This window comes from Leopardus geoffroyi, chromosome A3 (assembly GCF_018350155.1).
Source record: "Leopardus geoffroyi isolate Oge1 chromosome A3, O.geoffroyi_Oge1_pat1.0, whole genome shotgun sequence".
Taxonomy (NCBI): domain Eukaryota; kingdom Metazoa; phylum Chordata; class Mammalia; order Carnivora; family Felidae; genus Leopardus; species Leopardus geoffroyi.
This window is the reverse complement of record NC_059336.1, coordinates 96,012,596-96,037,355: the sequence shown is the minus strand read 5'-3', so window position 1 is coordinate 96,037,355 and position 24,760 is coordinate 96,012,596. Positions and strand designations below refer to the sequence as shown.

Genomic DNA, 24,760 nt, shown 5'->3' with positions numbered 1-24,760 from the left:
GATATACCAAACAGTTGATTATAAATTCAAATATGAAATACTGTACTAATAACAAGACAGCTATCCCATTGCATTTGAGATAGGTATGGATTTGCAGAAGTTAAATATGCACTTTTTTCCTGAAGCATCCCTATCTGATGATCTGATGCTGTCCTAGATTAATTTGTCGTCCTCATATAAAACTGATATTCATGTTTTACTTAGACCTCAGAAGTCCTAACTAGAATTATGTAAACCATTCATTAGGTGCTTTTCTGTAGAAGAATCTGTAAAACTACCCACCAGACCTTCAGACTCTATATTCAATACCCAGATGGAAAGCAATGAAACTTTCATTGTCTCAAAAGGGTTAATTTGTGCATTGAAGGGTGTACACTTTTCTTTGAACTCTGTCACATGAGTTTCAGTTGTATAATTTAGGATTTGAGTATTAACTGCCTTGTTCTACTCTCTAATTCCTATTGATGCCCTACTTTTGACTTCTCTCAGAGCTTCCTTAGGGTAGAGGCCTCAGCATCCTGCAAACAGTAGAAGCTCAATATATATCTTCTGATTGACTGTGTAACCATTTTTCCACTCACTGCATCAACAGAGTTCAAGAGAAGTTACTAGAACTGACAAACATTTTCTAAGGGCACAATTCTGAAGAAAAAAAAATGGCCCCTTCAAAGCAGATTTGCAAAAGAACATGTTATTTTGACTCTAGGGGTGCTCAACCCACATAAGGCACTTAATGGTGTGTGACTTGGGTGCAAGTGTCATTACATTTGCTTCTGCTTATGTAGCTATCGATGAGCCAAAGTCTTTTCCTAAATATTCTTAAAATGCTCCTGGCTTTTAAAAATTCATAATTGACCTTTTCTGAAACTGGAATCTTAAAAAAAGGTTATCTATAAACAGTAGATCACAAACTGCAAAATTTGCAAGTTAATCAAATTAAAATTCAACACATGCGTTTTAATTAGGTCTTATCAATGTAACTCAGCAGTTTGAAATGTTAACACATTAAAGTTTTAGCTGGAAAAAAAAAGATGACTACATTCAAATCAAGTTGAATAGAAAATATATAACATGTAATTGTTCATTCCCTCAAACTAAGGCAACATGAGAAAAATTATTTTCATGGCCAAGAGGAAAGGGAACAAATCAGCTTTTCTGTATCTGTGATGTGATCACCTGGGGTGGTCTTAGAGTTTCTGCTGGTTCTATGCATAGTAGCCAAGCACAGCTCCAGAGATTGGCTGATCTGGGGCCCCATATTGTGGCATCAGAGACTTTAATCCACAAAATTCCCTGCTTCCTGATCCCAGGCTCTCAGCTTTTCTTCTGAAGAGCCAACCATTTTTTTGTGATTGAAATTATAAACTCTACTTATTAAACCAAAGTGCAAATCACTGATACAAGCCAACAATCACTCTGCCCAGAATTTTTTCTTCAATCTAAATCTCAGGAGCTTTTGATATGATTATTTTTCCAATCTCAAAGAGAAAAAATTACTTTTGGAGTCTATGAGCCTCCAAACTGACAAGTGTTAGTTCCTTAAGCCAGAGTAAGAGTCTAACATTTAGGCTTAAAGTACATCTTTATAAATAAGTGATTAAAAGGGCTAAAACTCAATGTGTCAATTTCTGCTCACTTGGTTTTAAAGCAGAATAATAAATATAAGTAGTTAAAGAGTGGGTCCTTTGACTTTTACCAGTCTCAGGCCCTGAAGTAAACAGGAAAATTGAGTTAATTATCCCATTAATTCACGTAAAAACTTTCATGATTTCCTAAATTGTCCATGCTCTTTTAGGTTAAATTATTTGACCAGCCTTCTAATGAAAACCTGCCTTATGCTATAAGCATTATCATCATCATCATCTTTATCAACTTCATATTATGTGACACATCTTATGATACAAATTTTATCATGCAGTTCTCCTAATCGGACATCATGAGGTAGACAGTGGAGGAGGAGAGGGAGAGAGAGAAAGAAAGGGAAAGGGAGAGAGAGATAAAGCGTAGAGAGGCTAAGAAAGTTGCCCAAAGAGACGCAGCATGATCAAGACAATATTTAAAATCAGGTCTGTATGACTCCAAATTATATATTCCATCACTAAGGTTAAGGGCCCAAAAGTTTTCATTGACCAATTTTAACTATATCAACCTGTGAAGAAGCAGTTTTTAAGATGTCATGTCTAGGATCATAGGGTCTGATTCCTCCTACATTTTAGCAGGGTATGATAATTCTCTCCCTTTCCCTCTCTCAACAAAATACTGTAGAGAAGCATCAGATAGGGACACATAAAGGAAATAATCTAATTTCAGAATTTGGGAGCAATGTTAGAGTAGGTACTAAAAGCTTTTCTCCTACCTTAACCTCCTTATAGATTAATTTACCCTTTCAGAGAGGAAGAATTTATCTGAATGCAAACAAAAAATAAGGCCGTTAACAAGGAAGGACTGACTGATACAAAGGGCAACTACCTCTGTCAAAGACAACTTTGGTCTCCTTCACAATTTTGACCAAGTTAACATACTTCTCTGGTCAAAAGTTCGACCATCTGTCATCTCAGCAATTCAATGCACCCTCTTATTTCCAACTTACAGCCATAATTCTAGGTCTCTGATTTGTCATCATATAATTACAGGCTAAAATAGGCTGACTCAATAACTAATGCTGTCTGCTGCAAGTTAATCACACAGGCCACATGATGGATCTCAAAGACAAATCACCAAGTACTGGATTATAGGGGTACTTTGTTACTATCCTGGACTGTGTTCATAATTCATGCTGAAAAACCTTAAAAAAAAAAAAAAAACAATTGTCTTTTCACCTACTGGGTGAAAAATATAATAGATGATATAGACAGGTGCCATCTGACTTCTGTTTTCACCCATCTTAATTGACTTGATATCTAATGTAAGATGCATGAAATGGAAGTACAATGGGACTACATTCTTGTAAGAAGTGGGACTAATAATGCCATTTTGACAAGATGGTGATTATAAAATACGATAAGGGTTGTAAATATGCCTTGATCATTGAGACAAGATACCAGGCTGTATCAACACTGAATTGCATTCAGTCAATCAAACTGACTTTGAATTGATTAACGTTTGGATGAATTACTCAAATTTGCCTTTTGTCATGGACACAAAAATGCTGGTTTTATTTAATTCTGAAGAGGAACTGACCTGATGGATGAAATGATTTAGTATTATGCCAAAACAGGCTCCAAAGCCTCTCAGCTTAATGAACTTCTCAAATTTCAACTTTGGGAGTGGGGGAAGGATTACAGTCCACAAAAGATTTGCCAAGTAGGGGGCTTCATATTCTTTTGTGTACTTTTCTACTGTCACTAATCTGTGATACAAAATGATTTCTCTTCCAAAGGATGACAATTTTCAGTGATTCTTTATTGAGCACTTAGTATGTCAGGTATTCTGTTCATTTTTTTACAAATATTAAGCAATTAAACCTCAAAAGAATTCTATCAAGTCTATTATTCACATTTTACAGATAAAAGGACTGAGGCTCATAGCAATTAAGCAACATGTAATGGAGCATTGTCCTCATTCCACTCTTTACAATTCAAAACCAAATCTGTCTGAACCAAAGCCAGTGCATCTTTAATATTCTGGCTTTTACCCTCGTATTTCCCCTATCAATGTACATCTATATATCTTGTGAATCATTTCACTGTTGGATGAGAGTATCAGGGCATAAAGCATGAAAGAGAAATTGGGTTATAAGTACAAAGATTTTCTTAACATAAGGTTTAGTCCTCTTTGAGTCCTGTTTATTTATTCTTTATTTTATTTTTTTTTAATATGAAATTTATTGTCAAATTGGTTTCCATACAACACTCAGTGCTCATCCCTACAGGTGCCCTCCTCAGTGCCCAGCACCCACTTTCCCCTCCCTCCCACCCCCCATCAACCCTCAGTTTATTTTCAGTTTTTAAGTGTCTCTTATGATTTGGCTCCCTCCCTCTCTAACTTTCTTTTTTTTTTTTTTTTTTCTTCCCTTCCCCTGTCTACTCTTCTTTCACAATTCCTAAACCAGTGTGAGCTTTCTGGGGTTTCCTAATCTCTGTCCTAAATCACTCAGACTCATGCTTTGTATACAAACTCATGTTTCCTATACATTATTTTTCCTAAAGTAAAGCTTAATAGAGAATTAAAATACTCTAACTAGAATATAGTAAGAACTCAATCTCTATAATGGGATTGTTTTCACCCTATAAAAACTGAGTCTTTAAAGGAAGGATAATCTCACCCTCTTTTATAATCCCCAGGGGTATAATCTCTTGAAATTTGCCTTGATTACCTGCATCTACCCTCAAGGAGGTACAGTTAATAGGATTGGTCAGAATCCTCTTAGAAACACTTTTGTTGGTAGATAGTGTCACTGAGTGTTCAGGAATGTTCAAATGGCAGCCAGAGCAATAATCTTTCTGTTGCTTCCTGCTCCATGCCTTAAACTGGCATATTTCTAATATGTCTGTATAATTTCTTTTTCTATCATGTGGCAGACAGATCTAGGGCTACCACCCTGGCCATAAGCAGGTATTAGCGAGAGGGAGGGGGAGTTATTTCTCTATTCTGATGAATTTGGACCAATTTCAAAGATGTGGTCTTGTTCACCAGAGACCCTAGGCCAGAACATGGAACAGAGTATGGAGCCCATAACAAAGTAGCGCTCTAATTTTCCATTTGTCCTTCCCTCTTGAGTTAATAAGCTTGGCAACCTCAAGCAGAACTGTGGTGTCTGTGCCAATACAAGATCTGAGTATTCATGTGTTCCTTAGCTGTTGAACTATCTATTCATGATTCCAAACCAATAAAATCCACTATACTCTTAAATTGTTTGGAGTGATGTGGCTGCTAAGTCTCAAGTGATGGAGAGAAAATGGAGTTAATAGGAATCAGAAGCACTAGTGGTTATTTCCACTGTGTAAAATATGAATTGCGGGGCGCCTGGGTGGCTCAGTTGGTTAAGCGTCCGACTTCAGCTCAGGTCATATCATGATCCGTGAGTTCAAGCCCCACTTTAGGCTCTGTGCTGACAGCTCAGAGCCTGGAGCCTGCTTCGGATTCTGTGTCTCCCTCTCTCTCTGACCCTCCCCATTCATGCTCTGTCTCTCTCTGTCTCAAAAATAAATAAATATTTAAAAAAATTTTTTTAAAAATAATATGAATTCCTAAAAACAACCACAAGTAAGAAGGCAGATTTCTGAGCTATGAATCTCTGGGATTCCAAGACTCTGGTCAGAAATACCCTCAATGTGGTGTAAATAGCCCCGGTGCATGAAACCCAAGTCCTGGATGTCCACTCACCCGTGCACTCTGTCCTGCAATGAGCTGGTCATCCTCAGTCTGAACACTTGTCCGGCTGCGCACATCATAATCCTCCTGCTCAAAGTCAGAATCGTCTTCTAGTTCTTCTGGGGTCTAAAAGTACAAAAGAAAGGAGAAGAATCAGCATATTCTAAACTGATAACCCTCAATGCCACCCATATACTTTGTGGCAGATAAGGCTAAGTGGCTCCCGGGAAAGAGAGCTTGTAGGCAGTTACATGTAGGGGGTTATGGAGGAGGGTGCTGGCTGCAATGGAGTCAGAAAAATCTAGCTGCCCCAGTTTACCTTTTAAAAAATATATACTTTATTTCTTCCTCCTGTAGGTATTAAAATGCTATTTAACTCTTGACATGACATGCTTTCTAGTTTTAAGACAAACTATATTTGTGTTTTTTCCATCCATAGAAATCTATTTAAGATAGAAAATAACCACCACCAACAAAAGTTATACCTATATGTGGTCTATAATACCCTTTTTGCTCTATTCCCAGTCTTTTTTAGTCTTGATAGTGAAAATAATCTCCAAGCCAATTGTTTTTCCAGATGAAGTATCTGATGTGGTCACTAAATTGTATGCTGTACAGGTTGCAACTATGGATTCCAGACTCAAGACTGCCTGAATAATGAACCCCTGTGTGACTACTGGCAAAATCCTCTTAGTTCTGGTTTCCTCCCTTGTGATATTGATAAAAGTTGTTCTGTGATTTTTGTGAAGATTAAGTAATATTCTTTGTGTAGAGTGTCTAGCATATAATAGGCATTTAAAAAGTGTTTTCCATCATAATTTCTTAGGATTTTGAAATCAATTCATTCAAACACTTTTAAAAAGTAAAGCCACCAATTACTACACAACTACAAAGGATTAAATAACTCTTTCATACATAGTATCAATTTAGCTAAAACCAAGCACAGTGAAATAAGGATCATTCTCTATTTAGAGATAAGAACACCAAGGTTCTGAGAAACAACATGTCCAATGTCCCTAACCCAGTTAACAACAGAATTAGAATTTAGACACAAGTGCCCAATTGTGTCTAACTTTTTCACCTTATAAATCAGGTAAGAATTGCAGCTATAGAATGTCTTTAAAGTGGGTAGTTACATGAAGATCCCGTCCAGTGTCAGAAAAAAGTGTATGAATTAATCTACAAATCCAGAAATAAAAATACTCCCCATCTTTAATAACCATAATAGATAACATGTGTTAAGTGGTTTTCATGTGCCAATGCCTATCTTCTCTAAGCACTTTACATATACTAATTCATACCATTTTCTTAACAGTCCTATCATGCAGACACCATTTTCTCCACTTTACAGATAAGGAAACTGAGGCATGAGAGATTATACCTGCTCAAAACTTTCTAAATCTTGCAGCATGTACCGTAGACTATCATCTCTGTTAATTCTAAGAAGATGAACTCGGGGGTGGTGGGGATGATTCACAAAGGGGACACAGTGCATTAGTGTGACATTCTTAGATCAATGGTCATTAGACTGAGATCTGACAGTCACCCACAAACTGCCTCCTGGCACACAGTAACACCATCTCCCAGGGCTCTGTATTTCAAAAGGAAGAAATAGACCACAGCAGTACTGATGATACAGGTACCCATTCCTCATCCAAAAGGGCACATTTTTATTCTGCTGGTTTCTTTGGCTACCTCACTGTAATTAATCAGGTGTGGTTATTGGTGAAGCCTTGAGATTGGTCAGACAGGCATAAAATGGGGTCTTCATGCCAATATCACCTTATGTGTAGTAATTTTCCAAGCTTTGGCGTATCCTTCTTGTTTTCCTTCTCTCTCTCCATCAACCCTATTAATATTCACCCAGTCATCTACAGATGTTCAATTTTCTTTCACAGAATTATTAAAAGAAAGAGGGAAGAAAGAGGTTTTGTTCCCATACTTTATTAACTAAAGGAGGGGTGGAGTGGGCAGAACATGGTTCAAATAACTGGTTGTATTTTCAGTGCGGACAGAGACAATAATCTCTGATCATTTTTCACTCTTCTGAAATGTGCTAGAGAACAATTACAGCAAGTTGGTAAATTCTGCTGACGGATGAGATGACAAGATTTCAAGTGCTTTTCATCATTAGTTTTTCAAAAGGAGAGAGAAAAGTAAAATGAAAAACCTCACTCAACAGAAAAAAAGGGAAAATATGACAGTGCCTATAGCACTGTGTCCAAACATTTCAATGATCTGTGTGTTTAGTAGATGAGTCAATGACAAACACAACCTGGCATCATACGGTTAATAATGATGAGCTTTCATTCAAGTGACTATGGCTCGGGAACCAAAACAAAGTTTAAAAAAACAAAAAACAAAAAACAAAAAACAAAAAACAAAAAACGAAAAAAACCCAGAAACAAACAGCCCAAAACACAAAAAACCTGGAAGTGGACCTAGGGAACTGGAATGTTTTTGGCCTAACTTTGCTACTCACAAACTGTGTGTCTTTGGCAAGTCATGTACAGTTTTTCTGCTTCTCTATCTCCTCACTCATAAAATGGAGATCATAATTCCTATTTGTCCCATCTACCTCTCAGGATTGTAGGATAAAACATATATGAAAATGCTTTGTAAATGATAAAAGTGAACTAAAGTAATATGTGATAATGATGATTATTATGCTTAACAAAATACATACCCAATAACAACTGCAATGATAATAATGGGAATAATTTTTTACCAACCACTATGGGCCGAGCATTCAGCTAAAGGATTTACTCCATGTAAAAACCTAATGAAATACATTGAATCCCCATCTTACAGATTTATAAACAGACTCAGAGTCAAGTTAGTTTTCCAGGGTGTTACACCTAGCAAGTTGAGGGGGCTCAGGGCCTATGCTTGTAACCATCACAAGTAACACCAGGCAAATGGGTGAGCTTAAAATATTTTCTTGTGCCTTAATCATGCAGCAAACCCATCCAAGTCACCCATATAAATGTTTCTGTGCAGGGTGCCTGGGTGGCTCAGTCTGTTGAACATCTGACTCTTGATTTCCTCTCAGGTCGTGATCCCAGTGTCATGGGATCAAACCCCATGTCAGGCTCTTGGCTGAGCGTAGAGCCTGCTTAAGATTCTCTCTCCCTGCTTCTCTTCTGCTCTCTCTCTCTCTCTCTAAAAAGTTGTGTGCATGTTCATTTTGTTAATTGCATGAAAGCACTGTTTTTTTTTTCTTGAATTATTCATTTTAAAAAGTAGCAGTGTTATGTGTCAGTTGCTCAAAGATCCCCATACATTAAAGGAGACATGGAAAAATAGTGAAGGTCTGCAAATGGGCCCAGAGATAATAGGACTTATATCATTAGGTAGTCTTATAGAGTAAAAAGAATCACCAAAATGTGTAATTCACTAGATTGGAGGCTGGACTCTGAGGGTCAAGTCTCAATTCTGTCTTTCTGTGCTCCCAGGGAAGACTTTTTTACAATAATCAAGAACCACTTTGGGTCTACTCTCGGTTCCCTAGGTCTATTATCTGATTGTTAGACTGCAAAAGTGGGTTTAATTTGAAAAATGACACAATTAAAGTATTTGGTCTCTAAAATCTGCCCCCTCCAAGAGTCTATGAGATTTTCTTGTGCCTATTACACAGGCTCAAGAAAATCATGTGCTTGTCCAGGCGGGTCACAACACATGCCAGTTGCAGAAAAGGACCAATCCGCTTGCCTCTGGCTCCTAATCAAATGCTCAGTATCCTCTAAAACAGTTTCTGGAGAGAAGCAAAATGAGAAAAGACAGAGGGATTTAGAGTTGTTTCACCAGGACACATGAAAAATATATTGAGGCCCATTTAAAATAAAGGCTCAAATGCGTATGAGAGTTTCATTAGGAACAGAAAGATGAGGAGGACATGGAGGCAACAAGAGAGTTCGGGTGATGCATGAAGAAGGATTTCCCAAGCAGAATGACTATACCAATGGAATGGAGAAAACAGAATTACATTTCCCTGAAGTCAATGTAGAGCAAAATCACCTCAGTCAGGACCGACTGGCCATTGGCATCTCTATCCTGCGTCATTCTGAAAGCCTCTTGATTGATCTCCTTGCTTCTATTTTTTCCACATACAGTCTACTCTTAGGGTGAAGATCCCTGGAAGATCTAAGTCAGCTTAGAACACTTCAATGGCTCCCATCTCATTCAGCATGGTCCTTAGCCTGCACCTGCCATTCCTTCCACCTGGAACACATTTCCTCTAATATTGTTATAGCTTGTTTCCTCCTCCTCCACGTCTATTCTCAAATGCCACTCAATCAGTGACCGTCCTTCATAAAACAAATACCCGTTCTGTGTTCTATCTCCTTATACTGCTTGTGTTCCCCATGGCACAATAACTGACATGTTCTATCTCCTTGCTTATTTTCTGTCTTCCACCAGAGGAATACACATCTCTTGACGATAGGGACTTCGTTTTGTTCACCTCTGCATTCAGGGTCCCTCTAACAGTGTGGGGCATCTAGTAAGCTTTAAATAAATACTTAATGAACAGATAACCGAATTTTTCTTAAAATCATAAGAAATTATTTCTAATTACTTGGGTTAGGAAAACAAAACGAGGAACCTTATGGAACCATGTTAATTAACTGGATAATAGCGATCTGCAAGAGGAATATCAATTTTGCCACCAAAGTTGTTTCTGAAGTCTCCTCAACTCTTTATTTTCTAGCTCTGATGAGTAACTCTAATCCCTGCCATTTTAATAATATTGTTAACTTACTTGACAAATTCTATTTCGTTAATGGATTGTAATAAGAAACTTCACCCCAGCAGAATGAGAAAAAATATGTCTTGGGAAACTACTGCCAGTTGTATGCTAGTACTTTATAGCTATGGCCATATTTGTCCTCGTTTGCAGATGGGCAAACTGAAGCAGAGATGAAAATCAGTGTGCCAGTGATGCCCAAATACTTAAGCCATAGGTCCTCAAACTTTATTGCTTGAAGCACTGTGTCTCAGTCATCTTTTTCAAGGTGCCTCTGGGCTAAAAACAAAACAAAACAACAAACAAAACAGCGACAAGCCTAACAGTTCTGTTGATGAAGCAGTTAAATCACAAAAATGGATTAAGTTGATTAGACTTAACAACATGACTTCTCAAATCCTGGAATACAACTGAACATCCACTGAGTTTCCTTTTTCTCACAGCAACTACCAAAAGCCCAGCTTCACAAATACAGGATGTTATTAAAACAAATACACCAACCTAGTGTTTAAACCGTGAACTACTTTTGGCTAATATTTCCCACAATATCGGAGAGACATCTGCATGTTTCCCTTGAAATTTTAAAACATCTTACAATGCCCCAAGGGCCCTTTCAGGCAGAGCTTGGGATAGATCAAGTTAAACTTTAGACTTTTATTTTTTTATTTATTGATTTTTAATGTGTATTTATTTTTGAGAGAGACACAGAGAGCGAGCAGGGGAGGGGCACAGAGACACACACACACACACACACACACACACACACACACACATACACAATCCGAAACAGGCTCCAGGCTCTGAGCTGTCAGCACAGAGTCTGACACAGGACTTGAACCCACGAACCGCAAGATCATGACCTGAGCCAAAGTGAGATGCTTAACCATCTGAGCCACCCAGGCGCCCCTAAACTTTAGACTTTTATCTGAACCCCAGGCACTACTTTTCTGTGACCTGCTTTCAAAAGTATCATGTGCAGCCAAATTAATGGGTTCTAATTACATTATAAAAGAATATAGATATCATAAAAGATTTTTTTCAGGGTTATTGTTATGAGAAGAAATTACTGGTTTTTTATAGCGATATCCTAACACCAAGATATTACCCCCTTCTACCCTACCCAGTTATCTTAATTTCCCATATTAAATGTCTAACTCTTAAATGTTAACTTGGTTCTCATTACTTGTAGATTCCTTATTTGTGAATTTGCCTACTCAACAAAGCTTCTTTGTAATCCCCAAATCAGTGTTTGAGTAGTTTTTCACAGACAAGTACAACGTGGAAAAAAAAATTTCAGACACCTAATCTGTGTGCTCCCAGCTGAGGTCACATAGCACAAGGCTCTGCCTTTTTGTTTCAGCTTTGACGCTATAAATAAGCATTCATTTTTTTCCTCTGCTTAAAATGTCTTGCAAGTACAGTGCTAACATGTTATTTAGTGTTCCTAAGTGTAAGAAGGTTGTGATGCACCTTACAGAGAAAATGCTTGTGTTAGATGAGCTTCCTTCAGGAATGAATTATAGTGAGGCTGGCTGTGAGTTCAATGTTAATGAGTCAGCACCATGTATTAAATAAAGTGTCTTTAAGCAAAAACATAAAATATAAAAATATAAAACACAGTTATATATTGATCAGTGGATAAGAATGTAAACAGAGGCTCACAGGAACCTAACAATGTTCCCTTTGGAACAATGTTTCAGTATTCTCTAACTCAAAGTTCACAGCAAGGTTACAGGATATAACTACTGCAAAGAACGACCATCAGGTGTATTCCTTTTTTAAATTACCAGCTGGGGTAATTAGAAAATTCCTTCTTGGCTGATAGATTACCAAGGACAAGTCTCATCAAGAAGTAAACAAAACCTAGTCTCACAGCAGACTATACCTGTTCCAAGAGAGAAGTGGGGTCCTGAAAGGTGAGGTCGGGGTAGAGAAAGGACAAGTTTTGTCTACTTCAGAGGGTTGTCTGGAGCTGCCCTGGAGTGCCTGGATACCAACATCACATTAAATATGTATTGATTAGTGAGAGGCAAGGTGACGGAGCACTTAACCCTTCAGGATCCATGATGCATTTATTTTCAGGGGTGAGGTGGGGGGAGGAATTATACTTTTTACAAAGTATAATCAACACTTTGGGAGGGAAGGGGGCATGGCCGGATTTGCTGGGAAAGAAACAGCTCTACTCATCTCACTGTCTTTCTTTCAAACTCAGTACAGTGGATTTTTTTTTTTTTAATTTTTTTTCAACGTTTATTTATTTTTGGGACAGAGAGAGACAGAGCATGAACAGGGGAGGGGCAGAGAGAGAGGGAGACACGGAATCGGAAACAGGCTCCAGGCTCTGAGCCATCAGCCCAGAGCCCGACGCGGGGCTCGAACTCACGGACCGCGAGATCGTGACCTGGCTGAAGTCGGACGCTTAACCGACTGCGCCACCCAGGCGCCCCAGTGCAGTGGATTTTTAAGTAGACCTAATCATTGTACGAGGAAAGTAAACCAAGAAATTAAGTACAAGATGGAGCCAGGTGGGTGCTGAACGGAGAAGGATTTTGAAAATAACAATTTGTACATACTGTACATTCTCTCTTAAGTTTTAAGTGGTGTGAAATCCATCTGATCAAATCACTTGAAATGTCGAGATGCAGGAATGACACTACATGAAACAAAGATATGGCATTTTATCTAAAATTATGTTTTTTTACAGCTCACGAATGAATAAATGAATGATGGCTATAAACTTCCTCAGCCTCCCAGATGAATGGTTGTCACAAAAATGTGAAGGCTAACAAAGCAGAAAAATGGCAAAAGAGGGAATATATCTGGAGCATTATAGTGGGATTTAGTGTCAAATGCTTTGAAAACATAACTCTCATGGTCTATTACCTTATTTCACAAGTTAGTATGTAATGGAAAAAAATGGTCTAATTTGTTATAGGTTTAAAAGCCTGCCTTTTTCTCTTTGGCTTCTCCTCCTCCAATTCTCATCCCTTTTCTCTCTGTCACCTTCCTATCTCCCCAGGTATCTGTTTCCACCACCACCACACATACAGTGCACATAAAGCGCCAGAAAATGCACCACAGTGCAGGGAAAATAAAAATACAAGCTTTGCTTTCCAAAATTTCAGTCGAAAGAAGGTAATCGACATAAAAGGGAATAATGTAATAAACACTATAGCAAGCAGAAAGTTACAGAAGTTAAAAGAGAGTGACAGAATTTTTGATGGAAAAAAAAACTTGAAGAAAGAAGGTCTCAGCCAAATCTTGAAAGGTGATGAAGTTGACAGATCTAAAACGGGCAAGTTAGAAGATCAGGAAATACAACCGATAGTCTCCAAATTCCAAATTTGAACTCCACATTGTTAAGTGTAATTAGTGTCGTCTGATACAACTTATGCAATGATCTGAACACTTTGAATTGATCATAAAATTATTATGAAAGGCAGACCTAGTTAACATGAAAACAGTCAAGCTGAATTTAAAGGGAAGAAAATTCTAAGATGCTTCACTCCCAAGTGAAGGAGTTTGGTGATCGTTTCAGGAGAAGCACAGATACCAAGAGGGAAGAGAGACTCTTCTTGGTGATTCTCTACTCCACCTGCTCAGATCACCATGGAAGCATCAAGGTGCACTCTGGATACCACAGTTGAAGAGGACCACTCATGAATTTAATGACTTCAAAGATACCAGGATATGGGGGAGAATTAATGACATATACAAAATACTCAAAAGACCAGGTATATATTGTCCAGAGAGAACAATATACCACAGACATTATTTGGTTATTACTGTCTTGCAGTGTTAGAGGAGATATTAGTTTAGATGTTCAGGGATCACCCTGAGAGAGTTTTTTTCAAAATGCACTCAGTAGATATCTCATGGTTTTATTGAGCAGCTTTCGAAACAACATTAGAGGACGAAGGTGAAAATACAATCCAGGGCTGTTGCATCCAATATGGTAGACATGAGCTACAATGAGCTAGTGACAACTTTAAATGTAGCTCATACCATGTGTCAAAAATTATTACGTTTTGGATACACTTGGTTAAGTTAAATATATTATTAAAACTAATTTTACTTGCTTCTTTTTTTTTTCAGTGTGTCCACTAGAAAATTTAAACTTACAATTGTGGCTGACATTATATTGCTATCGGACAACATGTGCTTATGATTGGCACTGCAGAAGCCCCATCTCTGCTTCAGTCATAATAGTCACAAATGTATTTGTGTCATCAATTTTGCTTTTGAATGTTTCAGTTTAAGAATGAGTTCTATGGGTAAGAAAATTGTTTGCAAACTATGCCAAATTGTTGGTAAGATGAGGAGAAAAAAATATCTTACAATGAAATATTATGGAGCGATGAAATGGAACAAGGTAGGCTGTAGGTCTTAATATAGAGAAATGAAGGCACATTGTGGGTGAACAAAGCCAGTTGGAAATAATAGTTATGCTGAGTTTTTAAATCTACTATATTTTGTATTTTTCTAGCATATACCTCTAAATAATTACTTGGACAATGGTTTGGAAGGCTCATACCTGACAAACTGATAACGGGAAGATAGTAGGGTGAGCCACGGGTGGGGGGTGGTTTGCTGCAAGATTATGCAGCCTTATTTATCAGGTCTTAATTATTAGTTACAAGGATAATGTAACTGTTTCATATTATTATTATTATTGATACTATTAAACTGGATAATCTTCATTTCTTTCCATCACATGGCTTTCTGATCCTAATGGGAAAATAACATTAGTCAGAGGACCACACAGATAACAGCAAGGGTACCTGAAAGTTAGTATCAAATTTAAACCAAAATGCATGCCAGAAACAGGAAAGACATCACTTTTCAGGTTATTCAGTGTGAATCTAGGCTTGTTGGATCACTTGTCCCTTTCGTCTGAGTAGGCCCCCTTGTGTGACTAAATGAGGAGCCAAACAGCTTAACAAGTTAAATTAAGCAATAGAATAACCAAAAGTAAATTCTTTGGGATCCCTACAAGAAGCTCTGATCAGCTCCAAGCGATAGAGGCCTTACATACCCTGATCATCAGCACAGCCTTCCTGATGTCTCGAACACCATCGTATACCAGGCGAGAGGCATCAATGAACTCATTCTCTTCAAATGGCTGAGGGACGTTGGCACTCAGGGCTTCAATGGCAACCTCTACTTGCTCAGCAAAGCGTGGCATCACTGTGTCAAACAAAGTGAGAAACAGTGGATTATGCGATCTTTCTTTCATGCTTCCTTTTCCAGCCCTTGTGCAAGGCGGCACACTCCAGTTATTCCAACGGTTCAATGGAGCTGTCTGCCTACCTGGTCAGTGGGATGGATCCAGTTTAGTGGTCTTTGTATCACTTACCTTCAGCAGAGAAAGTAAATCATTACTCCATGAATGGTGATGGTATACAACAGCAAGTTTTTGAAACTTGCTCAGGGTAGGGTGGTGTAGTGTGCATACATATACATTTCATGTTCTCCTAACCTGAGTCGAATTTGACTTCTGATGGTTACTAGCTCTGAAACCTTGGCCAAGTTTTCTTAACTCCTTCTAAACCTGTTTCTTTGTCTATAAAATAGGAGGTCCTATCTTAAGTTTCAATGAGATAACACATACACATTTACTGGATGGTATTTGGCCCTCAGAAAGCCTCGATAAGTATACGCTAAAGTCATAGGTGATGAGTAACAGACTCATGACTTCATAGTAATGTGTGAATGAAGTGATCCAATCTTTCCCACTTTTGTTGATACAGGACTTGATATTAGAGGTGGGGGACGGTAGTGGGTGGAGGCTTATGGAAAGACCATACGAGAGGGGAGAAGGGATCCCAGGATACTTCTGCACAAAGCCTAGGGTTAGAGCCCAGTGGGCTCAAAGATGAATCTTATTTTGTTCCATATTCCCAGGACCATGCTGATGTGAAAGAAAAGCATATATGAATTTCTAAAATGTTAGCACCTCTTTCTTTACACAAAGACACCTACATACACACTGGAGGTTTGCAGAAAGTAAATTTAGTGGAATGTCTGGAACACTTCCACTGGCTACTTAAAACAAAAATGCTGCTGATTCACTGATTCTCAAAAATTATAATCCAATTTTTTCAGCTTTTATTTTGTAACAATCAATTCACATGGCAAATTAAAGCCAAAAGCACAATTCATTTTATTTACAAGGACAATAAAATAGAAACATCATTCATCTATTTTCCATTTCTGAACATTCATGCCTGATTCGTCTTTATACTTATTTTCACCCTCTGTGGATACTTTAACATCCATTTTAATCCCTAGTGTGAGAAACTCTGCTAAATTACTTTCTAGGGTCAACATATTCAAGATAAAACATTCCTCGAAAAACGTATTTCTACTAGGAAAAGCCAAATGTTAAAAAGTATATTTAAAAAAAACGAGGATTACAGGAAAACAGAGTAACCATTTTTTCAATAGACATGCTCAAAACCAAAGTATGCATGGGGTAAATTTCCTTCTGTGAGTGAATTACTATGATTGGTTCTCTATACCATTTCCATTTTTCATTTGTGCCTTTGCACTGCTTTTGCATAAAAGGAATTGGTGGACATTGAGTTGTAATGCTGCAAAAATCAAATAAAAATTTATTTCTAAAAACTACCACATTAAACTAAGGCCATTTCAGCTATCCATTTGTGTCGGGAACAAACTGTTTTACATGACTAAATAATCTCAATCATTGCAATTCACCTCCCTAAGCGTGAGAATATTGCTATATGTATTTGGCATTTTCACATGAGTATCTTTCTTAAATGAAATTACAAATCCCCTTCCTTTCCTCAACTGAAAATTCTCAATATCAATTTCATTCTATTTGATGTCTAAGCTGCCATCATGACCATTCACAATTTTACAGATTTGAATGGTACCATCAGTAGCAGTTAGCTGCCTGAAGTTTTGTCCTTATTGTTTATATGACAATTACTATGCCTACATGTACGTAAAATACTCCTACATGGGCACCTGTGTCTCAGCTGGCTGAGTGTCTGACTCCTGATTTCAGCTCAGGTCGTGATCTCATGGTTGTGGGATCGAGTTTCGTGTTAGTCTCCTCACTGAGCATGGAGCCTGCATAAGATTCTCACTCCCTCTGCCTTACCCTCCATTGGCACTTCCTCTTTAATATAAAAGAAAAAATACTACTACAAATGAATAAGGCAAAAAAATAGAAAAATAGACAAAGGATTAGAACAGGTAATTCACAAAAATACTCAATCCCATATTATTGATAAACACATGATGTTTTACGTCATTAATAACTGTAAAACTTACAGCATAGGCAGTGAGATAGCATTGCATACCTGTTGGAATGCGCAAAGAAACTAAAGCTTATTAACACCCTTCTCACCAAGCATGTGGAAAAAAAGGGAATCCTTCTACTGTAGATGGGAGTCAAAATGGGCACACATCATTCTGACAAACACTTTGACAAAATCTAATAAAATGAAGCTTTCCAGTCCCGACTGTTGAGCTGAGACATTTTCTAGGGCACGGCCAAATGCTGACTTCTAAAGAGGTACTTATTAGGAATGTTGAGTACATCGGAGTCACAGGAACACCTTTTCTCTACAGTTATAGCTTCTTCTTAACAGGTTGAGTACTCCAAGAGTTAAAAAGAGTTATATTAAACCTAGGAATAAAAGTAACAGCTTTAAGAGATCCCTTCTAATCAGCGGTATCCCAGGGCTGTCAAGGCCACTAAGTTGGAGGCTGGGGAGACATAGTGAGCTGTTAACTTTAGGTTCATGGGCAGTTCATCAGGATGGAATAAAATAGACTTAGGGATATAAGTCTGGAGACAGCCAGTATAGTCAAGAGAATAAGACTGGGAAGAGCAAACTGAAAAGAGATGTCATTTGTGAGAAATTTAAAAATACACATGAGGGTACCGTGCATAATTTAAACATACATATTTTTATGACACATGTTCTGAGAGAATATATACCACCTTAAGTATAGTGGTTGTCCTTGAGGGGGACAGAGGGCCATGGGATTAGGTAGGAGTCGTAAAGAGGCTTCAAGTGTATCTTAATTCTTAAGGAAATAATAATATGAATCAGATATTGCAAAATGTTAATATTTGTTATACCTCAGGGTAGGAGCAAGGTCTCAGTTACATTAGTCTCTGTCCCTTTTTTTTATCTTTGAATCTTTTCATGATTCATATATTTTAAAAAGATCAACATATTATCCTTAAGGCTGTGCTTTTTTACAGAATAAGGCTCTGAAAAAATTAAAGTTCTAGCTCATCTATCAGAATGTAATAGAAAACAATATGATCAACAATATTTTTAATGTTTATTCATTTTTGAGAGTGAGAGTGGGGGAGGGGGAGGGAGAGAGAGAGAGAGAGAGAGAGAGAGAGAAAGAGAGAGAGAATCTTAAACAGGTTCCAGGCTCACAGAGCCCAATGTGGGGCTCGAGCTCTGAGTGGTGACATCATGAGCTGAGCTGAAGTCAGATGCTTAACCAACTGAGCCACCCAGGCGCCCCATTGATCAACAGTATTGTGTGAGGAAGTCCCTCAGAAATTGTGACTGTGATCACACGCCTAATATTCAACCTTAATAACTGCCTGCTGGAGAATTGAGTTAGGTAGTACTCACCCACTGGACCCCGGCTCTTGGGCACACATTTCTATTTGCATGAAGACCTTTGATGGAGTATAAAAGGGGAGATCAGCTTGTCATGTGGCTTTGTTCTGCTTGTACAAGGTCACCCTGAGAAAGAGCTGGGGAGGAGCACAATGCAGGAGGTGACCTGCTAACTTTCTCTACCAGCTTCTAGGTCTGATTCTGTGCCCAAGGGAGAAAAGGGAAAGCTAACATCTAAAGGGACTACTTCCATAAGGGATGCTCTGGGGCCCACAACCTGCCCAGGACTTCTCTGAAACCCCAGGTTTGGAGAAAGACATTCTGTTTGCTCCAGCTGGAGTACAGAATCTCTCTAGGAAGATTTAGGAAGTGGCATGTTGGTATGAACAACAGTGTTGTGGACATGGCATTGTCAGAAGAGGAAGAAAACCAAAGCCCTTTTATAAAAACATTGGAACAGAACAGTACGGAACATCAACCTTCTAAGGAGGAAAAATGGTGGAGGAGGAGGTGCAGAATCTTCCCTTCACCAGTGGGGGCTCAGATCTCAATTTATCCTTAATATTCCAACAATCTTATTATATTCAACCTGGTAAAACCCAGAACTTGAACTAATTCAATTTGATTTGATTTACTGTAACTGATAAGGCATCCATCTCTCTTACCTCAAATCAGTGTTTTTCCGGATCTGAACCTTAAGAAACTTTCTCCATGCTCAACTCTTAAGTAGATTCAATACTTATTTATTTAGGGCTTAGTCAACTGCTCTTTAACCAATACACATTTTCTCTCCATGCTGTTGCTCTTTCCTGTTTAGTTTTTATCCAGTTTTGTTTTTTATCTTTTTCTAATTTTTTGAATGTTTATTTGAGAGAGAGAGACAGAGAGAGCGCAAGGGAGAGCAGGGGAGGGGCAGAGAGAGAGGGAGGCACAGAATCTGAAGCAGGGTCCAGGCTGTGAGCTGTCAGCACAGAGCCCAATGTGGGGCTTGAACTCACAAACCATGACATCATGACCTGAGCTGAAGTCAGATGCTTAACTGACTGAGCCACACAGGTACCCCCTGTTTTGTTTTTTAAAGTGATAAGACAGAAAAACACAAGTTTATAGAACAATGATTCTTGACAGAACCTAAGACTTTAAACTATGAATTTTTCTAACGCCTCTGGTAGTATCTGAAAAATTAAATATCCCCAAAGTAATACTGAACTAGAAAAAAGTCTCAAACTACTTCAAATATGATGCTGCTTCTGCTTCCCAGTAATTAGGACAAAACACAGTATTGCCTTTGTGATTAGCACATTATATATTAACAGAATTTCTGGCATAGGGTTATATAAATAGAAGTTTCTACTTTCTGAATTACATCCAAAAATGTATACACCACTTTACTGTTATTTATCAGAAGTAGTGAATTGCTCTTGTAGCTTATATTCTGAAAGGGTGATCAAAGTTGGAAATAAACTTGTAAATTCTTGCTATACTTTTGTATTCAGAGTGCACACTAGGCCACAGAATGATGACATTCCAAGAGTAATGAAATCAGAGTTCAGCATGCATATAAAAACCAAGGTCGCCTCATTCTACTGTCTATTGAGATCCTAAACCAGAGGTGCAGAAGATCTGGACTGAATCCTCCAGAGAGACGTCAGGGGTGATGTTTCAGAGCACGGGGTGAATCACTAAAATGAACAAGAAGTTGTCCTAAAGATGCAAATAGGACTGCTGACAACCATCAGAGCAAAATCCAAGGTTAACTAGAGGTAGTGGAAATGAACAGCCAACCAATTGCCCCTGAGGAACCATCTAAAAGGTCCATCTCTAACTACAAATGCTCCAATGATTTCCTTTAATATGGACAGGCTCTAAAATCTTTATAAGATACAAACACATAGGGGTGCCTGGGTGGCTCAGTCAGTACGATACAAACACAAACTTGAGACACCTGCCTATACTTCTTATCTCTGTCTCTCCACCTATTCCTACATATATTTAAATGTTCCATTTTTACACTGAGTTATTTAATGTCTTCAAAGATGACATGGAGACATACCGTGTCACACCAAGATGTTCATGATGAATTTATTCTCATACTGAAATGTACCTCTTTGTCTTTGGCCCAGGTGAATTCCTCCTCAATCTTTGGTATCTCATTTAGACTTAAGTGCCATTGTGAAACTGTCCTTTATTTACAAAGTTGTCAGTTCTCTATACCTTTATAGCATCCTGATTAGGTATGCACCATTATAGTGCTCAGTATAATGTATTAAAATTGTTTGACATTTCTGTATGTCAACTGTTTTACATTAGGAGGCATTTTTAGGAATGAGACCAGCTCTTCCTTCTTCTTTGTATCATAAGCCCTTATCGTGCTTCAGGCCTAGCTACTCAATCCAGCTGGGACATGGATGAGAAATGAAAGAATGGGATGTAGGAAAGAACTCACTTGTCTTTGAGTATTTCAGGGATAAAATGAGCAGTATCACATCTCACATACTAAATTTCTTTCTGCACATCACTTCAAATTAGTTCAATAATTTCATTAAACAGTTTCATGAGTCATTAAACAAGTTATTAGTGGGTGTTCTAGGGTTGATCTCTAGGGATCTTTTAGAAACCTGAGCTCAATCCTTTCAGGACTACTTGAGTAGGAGCATCGCCACTGAGCAAGATTCATTATTGTATCCTTGACTAGTTCACCAGGGCCAAACTGGTGTATCTTCAGGTATATGGGTCACCCAATTGTGTTGGTGTCGTCAGCCGACACACTCTCATGAGTGTGTTCCTTGCACAAATTTTATTACCAAGGAATGAGAAAGAAAATGGACAAGGACCAAGGACTCTCTGCTCTTTAGAAAGAACCAGCTTAATAAGTGTTAATATAAGAAATGAGAATGAGAATATTTGAGAAAATTTAGAAAGAGAATGAAGTATCAAAAGTAAGATGGAATTGTGGCCAACCCCAGCAGAGGAATACATTATAGTCCACCATTCTCTTGCCAATCACAAATAGTTAGTATGCATCCATATTAATAGTTGGAGTTAGAGTAAGAATTGGGTGTTATCACAGTAATGGAGCCAGAAGGTATTAATTTGAGGAGACCCCATGGGGGCAATTTCAGGATCCCCCTACAGCAGGAAAGTACAGTTTCATGTCATTTCTGTAAGTAATGCATTTTTCCCACAAGGGAAAGAATAAAATCCCCCTAAGGGATTTTATTTAAGTGGCCTCCAATTACATGTTAGGTCAGAGGAGAAGAGAATATACAGGAGAGTAGATCTAAAACAGTGAGGGCCCAAATTTGCCCAAGGTACAGACTGACTGGAACTTAAAAGGCTCTGGGTATATCTTGACAGTTGAACACATTTGTGAAGTACGATCACTTAGTGAGGAGACCATCGGAGCCAGAGCTCCAAGTCATAGTCAGTGTAGAAGGAGGGTCCAGGGCCAACTGAAGCTGTGACACATTTGTAGCTTTGGCACCATTCAAAAATAATGAAGGACAAATCAAGAATATATCCATAATTTTACATTGGCTTGGTAGTTTTAGTCAAGAATTTCATGATCATTAATTAAGTTATTAAAAGACTTTCTAAGGTCTCCCCATCCAAACAGGGATCTTTCAAAATTCTGAACTCTGAGTCCTTTTTTTTTTTTTTTGAGCTGCCTGGATTTCTACCTATTGGACAAGAAATATCTAATCAGACATAGAGGCTTCCCTTCAATACAAAAGAGTGGCTAGAATCTTGTTGAAGCACTTGGCTAGGATCTCCTGCATTATCCAGACCCTTCACTTCTGACCCTGACTTGGCATACTCACACTGATCCTGGTTATGACTTTCACCACTACCAGCAACATAACTTCTCAGAGATTCTAAGATTCATGTTTGAATCTCAGAACCTAAGTCAAATGAAATTTTCCCTAGTGAGATCATTACTTCTCTTCTTTTCTTTGACATGTACATTGTTATCTTTGAATTATATGCTAGTTTCATCTTGTTTCTGTGCACAATTTTTCAGATCTGTCCTCCACTCCAAATCCCTTCTCCAATTACCTTGAGATAATCTTGGCCTTCCTTTCCCCACTGTTTAGCTCCACTATTCTCCTGCTCACTCCTGGCTACATATTGCATAGCACTGTCTTGATTCAGTGGTTCTTGTGTGCTCAGGAAGCCATTGTATAAGCAAATAGGTACAATGTGCCTGAATTAAGTACTTCCCTATTAAGTCCACATGGTGGGATCTGTTATGAGTCTCTGAGATGGGCCCCAATGATCCCTCTTCTCTTGGTATTCATACCCTTGTGTGATCCTCTCAACTTGAACGTGGGCTGAGACTAGTGACTTTCTCCCAAGTGATAAAATATTAGCAAGAAGGATTGGATGTCATTTCTAAGATTAGGTTACAAGAAGATGCCGGCTTCCCATTTTGCTTGCTTTTTCTTGCTCTCTCACTTGCTCACTCTGATGGAAGACAGTTGATCTGTGGAAAAGCATCTATAGCAAATAACAGAGAGAGGCCTTTGTTCAACAAACAAGTAAGGAATTTAAGCCTTAAGTCCAACAACAAATGAGGATCTGAAGCCCTCCAACAACCACTTGAGTGAGTTTGGAGACAGCTCTTTCACCAATTGATCCTTAAGATGACTGCCATCCTGGCCAACACCTTGACTGCATTCTTGTGAGAGATCTCGAGGCAACGTCACATAGCTGAACTGTACCCAGACTCCTGACCCACAGAAACTATGAGATAGAAAATGTTTATAATGTTAATCTATTAAGCCTTGGGGTGATTTGATACATAGCAATAGCTAGCTAATAGAGTATGCTGTAAGTAGAAATTTCAGTAAAAACAGTCAGCAGGACATAGTAAAATTTCTGTCCAATTGTAGCAACTATGCTTGGTCTAGTTTCTGGTGTATTTACTGGGTCTAAGAAGAAGCATAAATGAATCTTGATAATTGCTTTTTTACAAGTTAACCAGTTTGAACCTCCATTTACTCAAGTGTAAAACAGGGATGATAGCTGCCCTTCAGGTTTTTATACAAGGTTTAAAAATAATATATTCAGTAAATGTTGTATACAATTTTATATACAAACATAGACAGTACTTAGCCACTGGGAATAAAGTGATAAATAAAACAAATAGAATCCTGCCTTCCAGGCAAAAAAAAAAAAAAAAAAAAAAAAAAAAAAAAAAAAAAGTGGAATATATGCAGGATGCTTACCATCATGTCTGGCACATAAGATTCACAGTAAATGGCTCCCATAGTTACTATCTTTACACCATAAGCCTCTCTATCTACTCGTCCACACACCTTTTTTCTTTGTTTATAGGCAGACAAAATCATCCAGTCTCCTTTGGATAGAGGTACAACTACGTGACTCGTCACCTAGAAGTGGGCTTTGTGAGGGTGAAATAAATTGAAAATAACACTCAAAGTAGCACTAACATCTCCAATTGCGAAGTTTGTACAGCTTATCTTGAAAACTTAGTTTCCCTGCTTTTATGCCCTTCTCTGTCCTTGGCATGACCATATCATCTTTCTGATGGTTTTGCATTTTTTATAGTGAATTTGAAATCTATGAAATCTGCCCTTAGGATGAGATTTGATAAACTCCCAGAATTTTCCATTTTATCTTGATTGCCAAAAAAGCCAGTGTCAAACATTGCACCCATTATGACCTCATCAGATCTATGAGGAAAGGGAACCTTTAAAAGTTATGAGACTTAATCAAAATGCTTATAACTGGAAAAAAAGCAAAACCACCTTCCTTACCTCATTTTTCCCCCAGAAACCTCCTATTTAATCTAATATTCTCATGAAAGTATTTCCCTTCTATCTCAAACTTATAACGTTATTTTATATGAGTTGATTAATTGAATCTGGATTTTGAGTAAAGCATCCTCCAATGCTTTTTAAATGTGGTAGAAAGAGTAGTAGAAGTCATATTTAAATACTCTCTAAATTTAAATCTCATCCTGTCTAGACCAGTGATATTCTAGCTTTTCCCACGCTTTATCTTGATGACTCATAATCAAGTTAGCCAATAGCCAACGTTGAACATTGGAAGCTAG

The 24,760-nt window shown here is 38.1% G+C and overlaps 1 protein-coding gene across 5 annotated transcripts in view; it reads right to left on the bottom strand.

Annotated features, from left to right (window-relative positions):
• CTNNA2 (catenin alpha 2) overlaps positions 1-24,760 on the bottom strand; it is a 1,108,364-nt gene that overhangs the window by 75,076 nt on the left and 1,008,528 nt on the right. For all 5 annotated transcript variants that reach the window (XM_045446647.1, XM_045446648.1, XM_045446649.1 and 2 more), the window contains exons 13-14: positions 15,093-15,244; positions 5,326-5,439 (exon numbers count right to left, since the gene is read on the bottom strand). In XM_045446647.1, the coding sequence (XP_045302603.1) occupies positions 5,326-5,439; positions 15,093-15,244 (266 nt within the window). The remainder of the gene's footprint in view (positions 1-5,325; positions 5,440-15,092; positions 15,245-24,760) is intronic.